Source organism: Dama dama, chromosome 21 (assembly GCF_033118175.1).
Source record: "Dama dama isolate Ldn47 chromosome 21, ASM3311817v1, whole genome shotgun sequence".
In the NCBI taxonomy this organism is placed as follows: domain Eukaryota; kingdom Metazoa; phylum Chordata; class Mammalia; order Artiodactyla; family Cervidae; genus Dama; species Dama dama.
The window spans coordinates 21,328,897-21,345,774 of record NC_083701.1 but is presented as its reverse complement, the minus strand read 5'-3'; the positions used below and the strand labels follow the sequence as shown (position 1 = coordinate 21,345,774).

The 16,878-nt window shown below is 44.8% G+C and overlaps 1 protein-coding gene across 5 annotated transcripts in view; it reads left to right on the top strand.

The window, feature by feature from the left end:
* PCMTD1 (protein-L-isoaspartate (D-aspartate) O-methyltransferase domain containing 1) overlaps window positions 1-3,226 on the top strand; it is a 47,723-nt gene extending 44,497 nt beyond the window's left edge. For all 5 annotated transcript variants that reach the window (XM_061123295.1, XM_061123291.1, XM_061123294.1 and 2 more), the window contains one exon: window positions 107-3,226. In XM_061123295.1, coding sequence (XP_060979278.1) covers window positions 107-471 — 365 coding nt within the window. In that variant the 3' untranslated portion in view covers window positions 472-3,226. The remainder of the gene's footprint in view (window positions 1-106) is intronic.
* Window positions 3,227-16,878: the final 13,652 nt, after the last annotated feature.

Here is a 16,878-nt window from a genome sequence, read left to right as displayed (position 1 = left end):
GTGTTTGATGAAAGTCAAAGTTTTTACGTGTCTCTGTCTTCTGATGCTCACTGAAAAGTGAACAGTATGTAATGTTTCACTTTTTATGTTTTCCGTGTGTTTTTAGCCCCCTGTGCTGTCAGGAACCTGCAGGACTTGGCTCGCATTTACATCCGACGCACACTTAGGAATTTCATAAATGATGAGATGCAGGCCAAGGGGATTCCTCAGAGGGCTCCGCCCAAAAGGAAGAGGAAGCGGGTCAAGCAGAGGATTAACACTTACGTCTTTGTGGGCAACCAACTCATCCCCCAGCCTCTCGACAGTGAGGAGGACGAGAAGATGGAGGAAGACAAAGAGGAGGAGGAGAAGGAGCCGGGCGAAGCCTTGAAGCCAGAGGAGCCACCCCAAAACCTGCTGCGGGAGAAGATCATGAAGCTGCCCCTGCCAGAGTCTCTAAAAGCCTACTTGACATACTTCAGGGAGAAGTAGCTTAGAGCAAGAAGAAAGGATGCCTACTGATAATTCCTTGCGTCTTGAAAATGTAGCATTTGTTAGGAGTTGAAAGAAAGAATTCTCTTTTATCAGAGTGAATTTATAGTGGAAAAAAGTATAACTTGTTTCTGTCTTAGTAATAAAAATGATGTATTCAGTGATTAAAAAGAATCCCTTTTATAAAATATATTTTTCTTTAAATCTTGGAAAAATTGCTGTTTTAACTCAGAGCAGCTTCAGGAGTGGAACTCAGCCGTAGTCAGGACTGGGTCTGCAGATCCCCGTTTGGTTCCTGACAGAACTAGTTAGTAGTGGTGAGGGCTGGACTTAACTTCCCTCAGGGAGACACAATCATGAAGCGCACGTGATCGGATTTGAACTGCAGTCGTGCGCAGTTCCTGCATGGGAACTGTCTAGCAAGGAAGGCAGACGCTTTGCAGACCCCCTACTTGCGTTGCAGTCCCCACTGCCAAGTTGCTGTAGACCTACTCCGGGCAATGTATGAGTGCAATAACAATGCAGATACTGAATAATTTAGCTTTAAAAACCCACGTTTCATGGAATTCAACAGCACCGCTACTCTCGCTTTTGAATCTGTTGCCAAAAGACATGGGGAAAACGTTTGCTTCTCTCATCAAGATTTTAAGAGCACATCAAGTGAATATCAGAGTAAAACATACATGCTTAATGCAGCTCTTAGTTTGTATGGACCCTTGACATTTTCAGTATTTAAACATGATGAGGCTGTGTTACTCCGAAGTTTTAGAAGGTAGTGGTATATTTAGGACTGTTTTCCCTGTCGTCCACTGTATAGAGTATTTGGTTCAGGAGAGGCATAGTTCTGTGTGACTGTCGATGGCTCGTGGGTGAGTTAGGCTGGAGCGGGCTGGCCACAGGTGCACTTTAGCAGAGGGAGCTTCTGGCTGGTTGCAGGTTTGCCCTGGGAAGGTAGGGCAGAACAGCCTGCCCTGGTCTGAAACTCACCTCTGTGGTGTCGGGAGCGTTCACAGAAATGACGTGTAGATGCCTTTTGCTTTGAAAATCCGGAATCATAGTTTAATCTTGGGACCTGCATTGGGCTCATTTAACTTCTTCCCGTGTTTTTATTTTGTGGTTGTTTCTTGTGGTAAAATAACAGTGATTTTCGTTTTTCGCTTAATATCACATACTTTATTCATTATTTGAATGTCAGTGGTAAAACAGGTAGTAAATGCCATTCTTAGCTTACTAGGGCCTGCAGAGTCCTTCCTTGCTTAGGAAAGTAAACAGTGTAGCCTATTTACTGTTTAGTGTTCTGATGGGTTATATGTATTTATAGAAGGAAGAATTTTGAGAGTGTCACTGCCACCAGCATCACTGTTACAACTGTTGATCAGACATGCTTGAGGAAATGCAGTCACAGTGCAGTTGAAGGACTATGATGTTCTGCAGAGGTTCACACATGGATGGTTCCAAAAACACCTCAGTTCTGAAAACTCTACACATGTAAAAACAAGTGTTGGAAATATTCTGAGCATGAATTATCCCAGGATCCCTTTAGTAACGTCAAAGATGATTTCATGGAAGCTGTTGGTTTTATACCAGTGACTGAGCTGGGGTTTGGGGGTATAGTGTCTCCACAGGGTTTCTTAGATGACTACTAAGCTGTAGTTACTGTTACGTGCCCATCTCATTTCTGTCAAGGAAAAACAATTGTTTCATACAGTTATCATATTAGAAATGGTCATTTTATTTTGAAACAAATGTGTTTTAGGAGATTACTTGTACCTCCACCCTAGCTTTGTTGATTTTGAAGCAAGTGTCCACGTATGTAAAGATAACCTTTTCTTAAATGATTTTACTATTCATGAGGGAAGTTTTTGTTAAGGATATATTTGAAGATTGACTTTTTCTTTCTTTTTTTTTTTTTTTAAATTTTTATTTTTTTGGCATGTGGGATCTTAGTTCCCTGACCAGGGATTGAACCTGTGCCCTTGGCGTTGGGAGCACCGAGTTCTAACCACCTGACTACCAGGGACGTCCCGAAGATTGACTTTTTCATATCAGCTTTCATTCTGTTGGCCTTGGCAAAATGTACAATAGATTTTCATAATCATTGCCTATTTTGGTCATTGAAATGTATCTTTTGTGTTTTTAAATGCATTTGTTTTACAGTTGTGACTTTACTGTTGAAGAAGTAGAAATAAAAAATGAAATTTTAAGTGAAAGCCCTTTATTAATGGGAATATATTAGAGTGATTGAGGATATTTTGGGTGTTTATTTTTTAATGAATCATGTTATATTTGAGTGTGAATAATTATGCTTTATAGGTGGAGAGGTTGCAAATAACGATGAAGTAATTGGAAGGTGATGAGCAGTGCATTCATGGGGTTTTACAGCGGGATAAGCTTTATTTATTTTGAAGAGAGGAAGTAGGCCTGAAGGGGGGAGCAACACTTCCCTAAGTGAGACTTCCCTAAGCTGGTTGGAGATGGCGTGAAATACTGTCCAGCATCTGATAAAGTCCAAAAACTGCCAGCCACACTGTAACTACCAGGAAGGTCATTTAAATCTGTGCTGCTTGTTGGTTGATATATCTTGGTTCTAGTATTAATAAAGATGTCATTAAAATAGCATTCATAGTTAAAATACAGAAAATGTAAGCATTGGTTTCTAGCTGTTTGAGAGGATAAAAGTGAAGCAAAAGCTGTTAAATTACAGGAAAACTTGGAAAATTATTTTAAATAAACACTTGCATATAATTAAGCATCACTGTCAGTGGCCTGCGTTTTCTTTTTTCCTTTTCAAGTTTAGAGAAGCTCAGTACCTGTGGATGTATGCTGAATTACAGCACAGAGGTGTCTGTGTCTGGACATCTCATTGCCTTTTGACTGCTGCCATGTCTGAAGGCTGTGGGGTTCTTAGAAGTTAATTTTTATAAACTATTTGAGTAGATATGAGGGATATTTATAAGGTGCATGTGAAGTCTAAGGACTGATTGAATGTACATGTAAGGGCAGGCATCTGGCTTTCTGCTGTGGTTTTACACACACTTGTATCTCTAAGTGATGTGAGTGCACCCTATGCATTCCTGTGCACTCACTTTTCACTGCACATTGTCTTTCTGAGCCTGGTCCCTGTTGTCTGTAGCGATGCTAGGTCACAGCTTGGTTACCTGTTCATCGTACTGCTGATGGACTGCCCCCAGACCACTCAGCATGCCTGTACCTGTATATGCCAGAGTCCTCAAGCACCTGGCCAGGAGCAGGAACCACTGCCCAGAGGCCGTGACGATGTCCATCTTTCCCAGATGGTGCAGAATCGTGTAGACTTGTGTCTCTTCCAGCAGTGTTTAAATGTTCTAGCTATTCCGTATCCTCACCTACATCTGACACTGAAGTGCTGTTGGGCTTTGTCACTTATTAGAGAGGTTTTGCATCTTTTCAAGTGCTTCTTGGTTTCAGGTTTCCTTTTGGTAAAATTCCCATTAAAATTTGGTAGAATCTGAATTCACCAAAATCCTTTTGGTAAAATTCCCATAAAAAAATGAAATTAAAAGATGCTTGCTCCTTGGAAGAAAAGCCATGACAAAGCTTATGACAAAAGCTAGACAGTGTATTTAAAGAGACATTACTTTGCCAACAAATGTCCATCTAGTCAAAGCTATGGTTTTTCCAGTAGTCATGTATAGATGTGAGAGTTGGACCATAAAGAAACCTGAGCACCAAAGAATTGATGCTTTTGAGCTGTGGTATTGGAGAAGACTCTGGAGAGTCCCTTGGACTGCAAGGAGATCCAAGCAGTCCATCCTAAAGGAAATCAGTCCTGAATATTCATTGGAAGGACTGATGCTGAAGCTGAAGTTCCCATACTTGGGCCACCTGATGTGAAGAACTGACTGATTAGAAACGACTGAAGGCAGGAGGAAAAGGGGATGACAGAGGGTGAGATGGTTGGATGGCATCACTGACTTGATGGACATGAGTTTGAGTAAGCTCCGGGAGTTGGTGATAGACAGGGAAGCCTGGTGTGCTGCAGTCCATGGGGTCACAAAGAGTGGGACATGACCGAGTGACAGGACTTAACTGAAAATTCCTGTTCAGGTCTTTTGTAAATTTTTTTTACTGATAGTTTCTTTTTAAAGATTTTTTATTTTCAACCTTCGTTGTATCCTCATATCTTTACATGTGTTTCTCACTGACTTCACAGGCTCTGCCCTCAATCTTTTCCAGCATCAGGATCTTTTCCAATGAGTTGGCTTTTTGCATCAGTTGGCCAAAGTATCAGGACTGGAGCTTCAGCATCAGTCCTTCCAGTAAATATTCAGGGTTGATTCTGTGTCTAATTCCAGTATCTGAACTCTACAGTGGGCTTTTTCTCATGAAAGCGAAACTACTGTCAGCTAGCTTTCATGAGCCCTGTTTCTCTTGTACTTTCTGAGCGCTGCTGGTTCACTGACCTCTTTTAAGTCCTGGATTTAAGGTTTTCACACCACTCAGGGAGAGTGGCATGAACATCCATGGCAAAGCGAATCTGGGGCATGTTGCATCTTCAGGGAAACTTAACTCCCTTCCTCCTTTCGAATAGAAATTTTGAAATAGGCAGTTTTCTTTGCCTTCTCTGGGAGCTGGGGGTGGGTAGGTGGATTATTTTTAGTTCGCCATTACTGAACTTGATAGGGATGGAGATTCTAGCCAAGACTCCCCATTTAATTTAGGAAAGGGCTTTTCTCCTCTTCCCGTGGCCCTATTGCCCTAAATCTGTAGTTAATATGACTTGCTTAGTTGCTCAGTTGTGTCCAACTCTTGTGACCCTATGGACTGTAGCCCACCAGGCTGCTCTGTCCATGCAATTCTCCAGGCAAGAATACCAGAGTAGGTTGCCATTTCCTCCTCCAGGGGATCTTCCTGACCCAGGGATCAAACCCAAATTTTCACTTAGTTAAGTAAATTCTCCAGCTAAACAAGACTCCTCCACCTTGCTGACTGCATTTTCCACGACGCAGCTGTGTCATTCATAAGCTCCCTGGGTCCTGCAGTTCTTAGCCTTATATTCATGGAATGCAACAGTAGGTTTTTTTCTCTTTTTCTCATTTAAACATCAGCTTAAGCTTTTAAACTAGAAAGTTTTTAGTCTTTCCTTCCAGAAAAAAATGCCCTACGAATACAATGTAATATTTATGGTATTTTGAGCTGAAAACGGTAACAAACCTGCTCCTCTCATCCAAGTTATCTAATAAATTGCAAACATCAGCAAGAGCGTCGGAATGGTAGCAATCGGCCTGAAAGGAAGAAGCCGACTTTGTGGCTTATTGATAACAGATAATAAAAGACACATGAACAATGTCAAGCATAGTTCAAGGTTATTTTAAAATAAATCGTTCTTGTTCATGGAGACGAGTTTCTTCTTTTTTTATATTAAAAAAAAACAAACCCACCTACTTAAAAAGTTCGAACATTCTGCCAAAAGAGGGCAGTATTCACCTACAGTAGAATAGATAGTGACTAAACAATAATGGCAACCCACTCCAGTGTTCTTGCCTGGAGAATCCCAGGGACGGTGGAGCCTGGTGGGCTGCCGTCCGTGGGGTCGCGCAGAGTCGGACACGACTGAAGCGACTTAGCAGCAGCAAACAATTACTGAGAGAAGACGAATGAATTTGTTTCCCCTCATACTCATAAGGTAGACAAAATTTGACAGAACGTTCTCCACTCACCATCTTTGTCTCCCACGCTGGTCATCTGGAACTGTCGCCTAAATTGACCAAGTTTTACTTTGTTTTTCTGTTTTTTATTTTTTTTAAGTTCTACTTTGGATGAGAGTTGTTTGAAGATTTCAGTCTCTAAAGATAGAACCAAGAACTTATACATACCTGCTTACCGAGCGACCGGAAAGTGCACGCTGAACCGAGACGCGTTCACTGCAGAAGCTGCTCCTTCCACGGGTGCCCGTGCGCGAAGCGGGCAAGCGCCCGGTCTGCAGGCGCGGGCCCCCCGGGGCGCTCCGCGCACACGCACGTCCGCGGGCGAGTTTGCGCCGGGGGCGCGGGGGAGGGGGGAGGGGCAGGAGCGCAGGGCGCACACCGTCCTGTTACATATTCAGTAGTCGAGGAGAAATCAGAAATCACTGGCCCAGTGTCTGAGGAGCGCAATACACAGAAAGAAAGGAAACCATCTTTTGAGAGCAGACAGGAGTACGGGGTATGTGCACCGTATACCTAGATAAGCCAATTATCACCACACCTGCCCGTTAGGGTTTGAAATGTTATCGGATAAAAAGAAGAAAAGCTGACCTGCGTGGACGAAATAACTAGCCACCGCGAGCTCCGAATCCCGCCCGGCGGCTGAGACGCTGGGTTCCGGAAACGGTGCCGCGACCGCGGGGGAGGACGCGCGCCTGCCCGGCGGCTTTGGCGGGGATGGGTCCTCGCCCCGCGCCCCCGGCACGCCCCAGACGAGGCCGCCGGGCCCTCCCCCGCAACCCCCGGGTCCCGGCCCAGATGGTGGTCGAGCCGGCTTCGACCTTTCCTGAGACCCCAGGCCTCCGCGCTTAGACTGGAAGGAAAGTGCGAGCAGTGAAGCGCTGAAATGAACTGGTGCGCTCCTGGGTCCGTCTCCTTTCAAACATCTTCCAGAAATTTCCACGGAGAATTGTCATCTTCATTCCTTTGGTAACTTTCCTGCGCAGATTCCCAATTTAGTCCCTTTATCATTCCCACTCCCACCCCACCCTACTCCCATCTTTCCTACTCTGAACTGAATGAAAGGGGTCTGTCTGTTGCATTTGGAAAATTACTCACGTAACCTCGCGCGGGGCTCGCGTCCACGCCGCGTACCGCTCCAGCTGGGCCTCGCCCCGCATCCTCCGGTGGGCGATGCTCCGAGTTCCCCCAAACCACTCTCACTCCCGCACCGCCCGCCACCAGGCCAGGAGTGCAGGGGCGGGGGCCTCTGGGCACCCAGTTCAACACCCAGGGGCTCCCGTAGCCTGGGAGAGCACACCACGTCCTGCTTCCGCGTGGGATGTGGAGAATCATGAAATGAGGGTTTTTAGCTCGGTAATGAAAGTTGACACTGGGGGTTGGCTGTTACACATAGAACATATATATTCGGCCCATATGTCTTCATCGTAATTTTTATTAAGTGTTTTGTTAATTTTGTATGCTCCTGAATATGGAATTGTCTTATTAGAAAAACTCACAAGACGGATTCTTAAGCCCAGGGCCGCTTCCCGCAAGGTGGATGCTCTTCCTGGCTTGTCAAGTCTCTGGACCGTAAATAGCACATCTCTGCATGTTTTTTAGAAAGTAAAAGAGCATACTTTTGGAACAGAATACTTGCAGAAACTGAATCATAAATAAAATATAACTTCTGGCAGGAATTGGGATGCCAAGAAGAAGACGTAAGGGCTATTTTAAGAACCGTCCTGGTCTGTCGTTTGCAAGTGAAGGCGTGAGGGCTGCACACAGGAGGAGCTGAATTCAGCGACCTGGGTGTAAAGCGGGCTCTGCCTGGTCCGCCCTGGAATCCAGGGCCAGATGCTCAGCCCCAGAGAACCTGTTCCTTCCTCCGCAGCAACAACAACATCTGACTTGCAGACTTGTGGGTCTGGAACAAACAAGGATGAGGAAGTGCCTCGAGGGTGCCTGGTCCCCGGGAGCCACGCAGTGGGTAAATCCTGTGTTGCTTACAGATGTGTGTAGAGGAGGTCACGAGGGTGATGTGTCTGAGCCTCTCCGGGAGCAGGGGGTCAGGGCGAGGAGCAGAGCCTGCCGGGATGGTGGACACCCGCCCCCCTCCCACCCCAGCCCGCGGTGGTCACCTGAGTGAAGTCATCCCAGGGCCTCGCCACCGATGGTGTGGCTCACGGCTACTGCGGAGAAGCGATTCAGGTCCCGGGTCTGTGAGTGTTGCTCAGATCTGGACTCTTGTTTGCGGCCCCGCATCTCTGTTCCTTCCTCGCTTCCTGTCACACCCCAGAGGACACTCTCACTATCCCCCACCCCCGACTCCAGCTCACTTTATGCAGCCTATCTGCTTGGCATTGACTAAATTGCGGGTAAAAAGGGCACTTAATTAGCAATCTGAGAACTGAAGGTGAGGCTGGGAGGTGCCTTGACCCCTGTTCTGCTGAGGGGGGGTGAGCGCTCACCTGGCACCAGGTGCTATGGGAGCCCTGCGACTCTGGCTGCCGACGTTTCCTGGGGATCATTGCTTCTGGAGCCCTTGCGGGGTGCCGGTGTCCTGGTGCTCACACCATCCTCTGTGCTTGATGACGATGAGGTTCCTACCACAGGGATGTGGAGGGGTGCTTGCAGGGGTACTCTGTCCCCCTCATGGGTAAAAGGGGGGAATCGCGTCTTCCTGCCGCAGAAGGGAGCGGTGATGACAGAAGTTCTAGGCTGTTGTGTCCTGTGTACACGTGGGCAGGTGGCTGTGAGACTGCTCCGAGGAAAAGGGAAGTTCACACATCTTATTTACCTCACTTGGCCTTGAACGTGAAAATGTTGAAGGTTTGAGCCACAACCTGTGAGCCTGCTGTGAAGAATTTAGCCACTGACAGAGGTGAGGACAGCCCGGTGTGGTGGGCTGACTGTGCCTGCCTCTGTCTGAAGGCGACTGTGATGGGGGATGCAGACTGGGGTCTACTCTGAACAACAGCGGGGCTTACAGCCCAGGAGGGGATTCGGGGTGGCAGGTGCGAGATGACTGGCCGGTATGAGATGACTAAGAGGAGACATGGTGGTGGTGGGGGGGGGTCTCTTGCTGGAGGTAGAATGGGAGGATCACACCTCGGGGTGGTGGGGTCACTCCACACCCACCTGGCAGATAGAAGACGGGCTGCTCCCCCCTTCCTTTGAACGATCGTGGGTGGAGCAGTGTATTAAGTTACTGTTGGTATTTTTCTTGATGGATTAATTTCATGATAAAGGGAATAAATATTAGAACCACTGATTTTCTACCTTTTATCCATGTAGCTTTTTCTCTGTTGAGGATACAAAATTTCTCTCCCTTTGTTCTGCCGAGGTTTGCAATCATATCAGCCTGTAAATTTGCACCAACACGCTTTGTGGATGGAGAGTACTAATTAGTAAGCCAGCCACCTATGTAAATAACTAGTGTATAAATTCATGTTCAACATAGTTTATGGGAGAACAAGCCCTATAAAAGCTATATTATTCTTATGTACGTATTTAATTTTGGAATAAAATGAATCACTGTGAAACAAATTTCAGGAGCCCTTCCTTGGGTAAATTGTATGCAGAATACAACTTCACAATGGCTGAAAATAGCTTGCGTATCTTACTCTAAAGTGTGAAAATGTCATGATAATAGACACATTTTTTGATCTTTTATATGAATTTCATAAAATAATATGGAAGAATTAGGTATATACATTTTCAAATTATAGTTTTTTTTTTTAGAAATAACCAATGTCTGTTCTTTTGTATCTACTCTATTGACGTACTTTTAACTCATTCTTTTAAATCTCTTTTGTGAACTTACATATTCAGAAGATATATGATTCTTTTAACCATTTAAATATTAACAGCAATCTAAAGTTGTTAATACTTATATCTTCCCACCATAGATAATTTAGAAACAGTAACATTGATGACATTTCTCTGGAAAGCAGTAAGGAACAGCCTTTGAAAATTATGGTTAGTAAAGCATTTTTTATTCCAACTGCCATTGGAAGTTACATTGATTTTAATCTTTTGAAGTTCGACACTATTGTTGAGTGGGGAGGAAAATTCTGATCTTCTTCCAGAACAAATTGTTGTTCAGCTTCGTCCGATCCTTTGTGAACCCGTTGACTGCAGCATGTTAGGCTTCCCAGCCCTTCGCTATCTCCTGGAGTTTGCTCAAACTCATGTCTATTGAGTCGGTGATGCTAACTAACTATCTCATCTTTTGCTGCCCTCTTCTCTTACCTTCAATCTTTCCCAACATCAGGATCTTTTCCAACGAGTTGGCTCTTTGCATCAGGTGGCCAAAGTGTTGGAGCTTCAGCTTCAGCATCAGTCCTTCCAATCAATATTCAGGGTTGATTTCCTTTAGGATTGACTAATTTGATCTCCTTGTTGTTCATGGGACTCTCAAAAATCTTCTCCAGCACCACGATTCAAAAGCATCAGTTCTTTGGCACTCAGCATTCTTTATTGTCCAACTCTCACATCTGCACATGACTACTGGATAAACCATAGCTTTGACTATACAAACCTTTTTGGCAAAGTGACATCTCTGCTTTTTAATGTGCTGTCTAAGTTTGTCATAGGGCTTCCCTGATAGCTCAGTTGGTAAAGAATCTGCCTGCAATGCAGGAGACCCTGGTTTGATTCCGGGGTCAGGAAGATCCTCTGGAGAAGGGATAGGCTACCCACTCCAGTATTCTTGGGCTTCCCTTGTGGCTCAGCTGGTAAAGAATCTGCCTGCAGTGCGGGAGACCTGGGGTCGATCCCTGGGTTGGGAAGATCCCCTGGAGAAGGGAAAGGCTACCCACTCCAGTATGCTGACCTGGAGAATTTCATGGACTACAGTCCATGTGGTCGCAAAGAGTTGGACATGACTGAGCAACTTTCCCCTTCACAAGGTTGGTCATAGCATTCCTTCCAAGAGGCAAGTATGTTAATTTCATGGCTGCAGTCATCATCTGCAGTGATTTTTTGAGCCCAAGAAAATAAAATCTGTCACCACTTCCATTTTTTCCCCATCTGTTTGCCATGAATTGATGGGACCAAATGTAAAACATAGACTTCACTTTGAAAATTCGCTTTAAGTTCTGAATATTATGAAGTGAAAGAATCCTGTTGTTTCAGTCACCATTAAACCATTAAAATTACAGAGATATTAAACAGCTTTCCTATAGATTATACATTAATGGATTAAATAGGACACTCATGTCAAGGCACTGCATTGAAATTACACTGCAATCAGTATTTGATGCTCTTTTAAAATCATATTCTACATAGTAGTCATTCCTTCTTATATCAATTTACATGTTCCCTAAGATTTTCTTAACCATGACTCCCAGGAGCAGGGTTCTTTTGGGGAGAGTGTTTCCTAGAAAAGGCAAGGGCTGCTGCAGAGGATTGCAAGCCACTTTTCATGTTGCACATAAAGATTCAGTTCAGTGGAGCAACCTTGAATAACTGGTAATAAAAAATGGACCACTGCTGGAAATGGCATAAATTGTATATGCTAAGTGAAAGGACTTTTCAATGTGAAAGACTCAAGATACACTGTTTCTTAGCAGAATGTTGAATTTGATAACATGGTAAATAAAGGCATGGGCTTCCCTGTTGGCTCAGTGGTAAAGAACCTGCCTGCCAATGCAGGAGATGAGGGTTCAACCCCTGGATTGGGAAGATCCCCTGGAGGAGGAAATGACAATCCACTCCAGTATTCTTGCCTGGGGAATCCCATGGACACAGAAATGTGGTGGGCATCCTTGGGGTCACAAGAGTCAGACAAGACTTACAGACTAAACAACAAATAACAAACAAACAAAGGTAACCAATGTGGTCAAACTATAGCAAGTAAAAGTGAAAGTGGCTCAGTCATGTCCGACTCTGTGACCCCATGGAATTCTCCAGGCCAGACCCGAACGCCTAAAGAATCTCAAGCAGATTCTTTACCAACTGAGCTTCCCTGGTAGCTCAGGTGGTAAAATGTCTGCCTGCAATGCAGGAGACCCAGGTTTGATCCCTGGGTTGGGAGGATCCTCTGGACAAGGGAATGGCAACCCACTCCAGTATTCTTACCTGGAGAATTCCATGGAGAGAGGAGCCTTGTGGACTGCAATCCATGAGGGTCACAAAGAGTTGGACCAACCAAACTATAGCAAAGTGATCTGCTATACTGGACCTCCAAGAGGAACCCCAATGCAGAATGCAGGCTGGAAAGGGGGGCCAGCTGGATCTGCCCCAGGGTAGTCTGGTCTACCCTGAGGGTCCCAGCCTCCACCACATCCCTTCTCAGTCTTGGGTTCTGCAATTGGGATACAATACCAAAAGCACAGTGACAAAAGAAAAAGTAGATAAATAGTTCTTCACCAAAATTAGCAACTAGGATGCCATTAAAAAATAAGACAAAGAATTGGAGAAAATTTTCAGATCATATATCTAATAGGAGTCTTTTGTAAATAGAACAAAGAGCCCATCCATCTTGACAACAACAACAAAACAGGTAACACAGTCAAAATTGAGGAAAGTATTTGAAGAGTTGTTTGTTGAAAGAAAATACACAAGTATCCAATAAAGCCCATCAGAAGATGCTCAACATCATTAGTTACTATGGAGATGCAAATCAAAGCCAGAATGAGCTACAACTTTAACCCTTGAGAATGGTGAAAATAAAAATATAAAAACAAGTGTCAGCAAGGACGTGGAGAAACCCTGCTGATGGAATTGTGAAATGAACCACTTTGGAGAACTTCTTGGCAATTCCTCAAAGGCTTAAATGTAGAATTACCATATGACCCAGTAACCCTAATCCTAGGTAGAAAACCAAGATAAACAAAGACATGTTTCCACACAAAAGGCTGTACAGGGATGTTTACAGTAGTGTGTTGTTCAGTCACTAAGTCGCGTCTGACTCTGGAACCTCATGGACTGTAGCACGCCAGGCTCCTCTGTCCTCCACTATCTCCTGGAGTTTGCTCAGATTCATGTCCACTGAGTTAGTGATGCTATGTAACCATCTCATCCTCTGTCACCCCCTTTTTCTCCTGCCCTCAATCTTTCCCAGCATCAGATTCTTTCCCAATGAGTCAGCTGCTAGTGGTAGCATTCATCAGGACGTGATCCCAATGCCCATCAGCAGATAAGTGGATAGAGACAATGTGGTTTGTCCATTCCCTGGAACATCCTTCAGCAGTAAAAGGGCAGTACTGATTCATGCTACCGTGTGGACAATACTCAAAAATGCTTTGCTTAGTGAAAGGAGCCAGTCACAAACCAGCATATATTGTATGGTTTTATTTGTATAAGCATCTAGAATAGACGCATCATGAGGGTGATCTGGTTTTGACATCTGCCACCTCATTGATCACCAGGGTTGATTTGGCTGATCTGGCTGGTTAGGTGGGTGCCCCTTTCCTCTCTCACCTCCCCCTGTGCATCCCTTCCGAAGCTGCACGCTCAGTTGAAGAGGACACCCATCCCTAATAGAGGAGGACTGGTCCTTGGTCAAGGGCATGCAAGCAGAACCCTGCTAGAACCTCCAGCAAGCTCTTGGAATAGACACCTTGTAGAGACAGTGATGTAGGGGCCATGGAGTGGGTGAGCCCACAGGAGGATTTCTGCTCGTGAGAATGTGTGATGAGATATATGAACGCCGGACATGATGATGTGTTTTGGGTTTTTGGGGTGATGAAAATATTCTAAAAGTAGATACTGGTGATCGCTGCACAGCTCTGCCAACACACTAAAATCACTGAATTGCGTACTTTAAGTGGGTGAGATTTTTGGTGTGCAAATTCTATCTCAGTATGGCTGTTATACAGTTTTCCCCTTGGCTTTCATTTTCTCATTTGAGAAATGAGAAAGTTAGGGTTGATTTTAGCCTCTTCTAGGGCTTCTGTGGTGGCTCAGATAGTGGGACGATCCTTTGGAGTAGGGAATAGCAATCCACTCCAGCATTCTTGCCTAGAGAATCCCATGGACAGAGGAGCCTAGCAGGTTACAGTCATGAGGTCACAAAGAGTCGGACTCGGCTAAGCACACACACACATCCTGTAAGGTGAATCTTATTTGAGTCTCAGTTCAGTTCAGTTGCTCAGTCATATCTGACTATTTGCGACCCCATGGACTGAAGCATGCCAGGCTTCTTTGTCCATCACCAACTCCCGGAGCTTCCTCAAACTCATGTCCATCGAGTTGGTGATGACATCCAACCATCTCATCCTCTGTTGTCCCATCTCCTCCCATCTTCAATCTTTCCCAGCATCAGGGTCTTTTCACATGAGTTAGTTCTTTGCATCAGGTGGCCAAAGTATTGAAGTTTCAGCTTCAGCATTAGTCCTTCCATTGAATATTCAGGACTTATTTCCTTTAGGATTGGCTGGTCTGATCTCCTTGCAATAGCATTTGAGTCTATGTCAGTGTATATGTTTGTCTCACACCCTGTGACAGATTTTTAAATGAGGATTCATGTTATTTCTGTACTCTGAAGGGTCTGTTAAACAACGTGTATATTTAGTACAAAATGCTGTTTATTGCACTTCCACCGTAAATAGTGTTTTCTTTTTTAACAGCTCAGTAAGCCATTCTAACTTTATGAGCTATAGTAACTTCATTAACTGTCTTGTTCCCTCCCACAGGTCCATAATCTTATTAAACCAAACCAGCAGCTGGAATGTGGAGTTAAGGAATCTAATTTAAAAATTAACTTCCCTTATACTTGTTAAGGATGAGAGATTTCCTAATTAGTCCTGACAAGGAGTCAGTTTTGATGGACTTTTTAATTTTAATAACATATTAGCTTACATATTTGCTTGTCAGATATGTAGAGCAGCAGGGGTATCTTGAATTCCAAACTAATTGTAAAGAAATTTGAGCTTTTTCCTTTTTCTCCAGGGAATTAGTCCAGAGCTAAGAGAGAAGTTGGAGCTCTGGACTAGAAGAATCCCCAGGGGCAGCACCCAGTGGGTGTTGGGAGGGGCTGGATTGAGCAAGCTTTGCTCAGGGTTTGTGTTTTTTGTAGCCTCGCTCTGATGACTGCGTGCTTGGGGGAGCAGTCACCTCTCATTCTGGACAGACTGATTTTGGTGTGGGAAGACCATGACTGAGTGTGGGTGAGAGGCCCTGGCTGGGTGGGGATGGTGGTTCTGACTCTGGGGGCTGCTCCGTGTGTAGGCTGTATGCAGTGCCGTTGGGTGGGGACGATGTTGATGAATGCAGGTCTCCTAAGGACCAGTGCTCCGTCTGCACAGATGCAGTCTACTGTGGAAGAAAGAAAGTGAAAGTGTTAGTCACTCAGTCATGTCCGACTCTTTGTGACCCCATGGACTGTAGCTCACCAGGCTCCTCTGTCCATGGAATTCTCCAGGCAAGAGTACTGGAGTGGGTTGCCATCCCTTCTGCAGGGGATCTTCCCAACCTAGGGATCGAATCTGAGTCTCCTGCATTGCAGGCAGATTCTTTACTGCCTGAATCACCAAGGCAGAGTCTGCTGGGACCACCTACTGCTTTTCCTTCTATGGGCGATGTCGTAACTGCGGGGTTTTTTCGGTAACTGGTCCAGCTTGTGGTCACCTTCATGGTGGTGATGTCACAGGTGTGGGTGTGTGGGTGCCCATGCAGTGGCCGTGGACCTGGGGTCTGGAGGGCGGGCCCTTGTGGGTCAGCCACAGCTCCTGTGCCCGGGGTGCTGGCCAGCCTGCAGCAGTGCTGGGTCGGGAGCCTGAGATGAGGGAGCAGAGCTGTTGTCTGCTGGGGAGCACAGAGCAAGCCAAGCAGGCTCTGGGGCTGGGTGTACCCCGGGGCGGAGTGCTGGCAGCTGTGGTTGTGGGCAGTGTGACAGAAGTACTGTTGGGGTCCCCGGTGGCAAAGGCTGCCCGGGCCCCATCAACCGGGCCACAGGCCCACAGTGGTGCCTGCTGCGTGGCTGGTGTTGCTGGACTGCCTTCTTCTTTGATCCTCGCTGCCTCTAGTGTATTTGCTGAGCTGTTCTCCCCATCGGTCCTTTCTGCGCAGTTTTTCTCCTTCATTGTTCCACCGTGTTACTATAGGTTCTTAATTGGACTCTTCAGCCCTCCTAAAGCTATTTTCATTTGTGAATAGCTGTCTAATTGTTTTTTGTTGCAGGGAATGAAGGCTGATATCTCCTACTATGTCATCTTGCTCAGTTTAGATTATTTTTTAAAAAAAATTATCAAAATACATATGAAAAATAATGTGTTCAGTTCTGTATATTTAACTTGGATTCTTATGTGTATATATTCAAATAGTCTTTGGATACAATCATGTTTTAAAAATTCTTTAGACCACTGAGAAACAGTACATGACAAGATAGGGTTGGAAAAGAAGACACAAAAATAGAACTCAGAAAAAGGGAAAATGGCAGCAGAAAGGTAGTGTTTTAGAAGCAGTCTGCTTAAATTTTTAAAAGCTGATAATAATGAAAGAGCAGGTTTCTGCCATTCATGACCTATATAAAATCTGCAGAGTTCATGACACATTTTTCGGGTTTAATTACTGATCACAACAATAAAAACAAGACAACTGGACATAGCAAATTGTTTAGATTTTTTTACTACTGATCAAAATAATGAAAATGAGCAAGGAAATTATTCTCATCAAATCCACAATTTTATCAGGGCTGATCAAACTGATAAAACTACAGTCTTTACCAAATGAAGCTTGAATTACTGATCAAAATAATGAGAACAAATGCCAAAAGCATTTACATCAAATTCCTAAC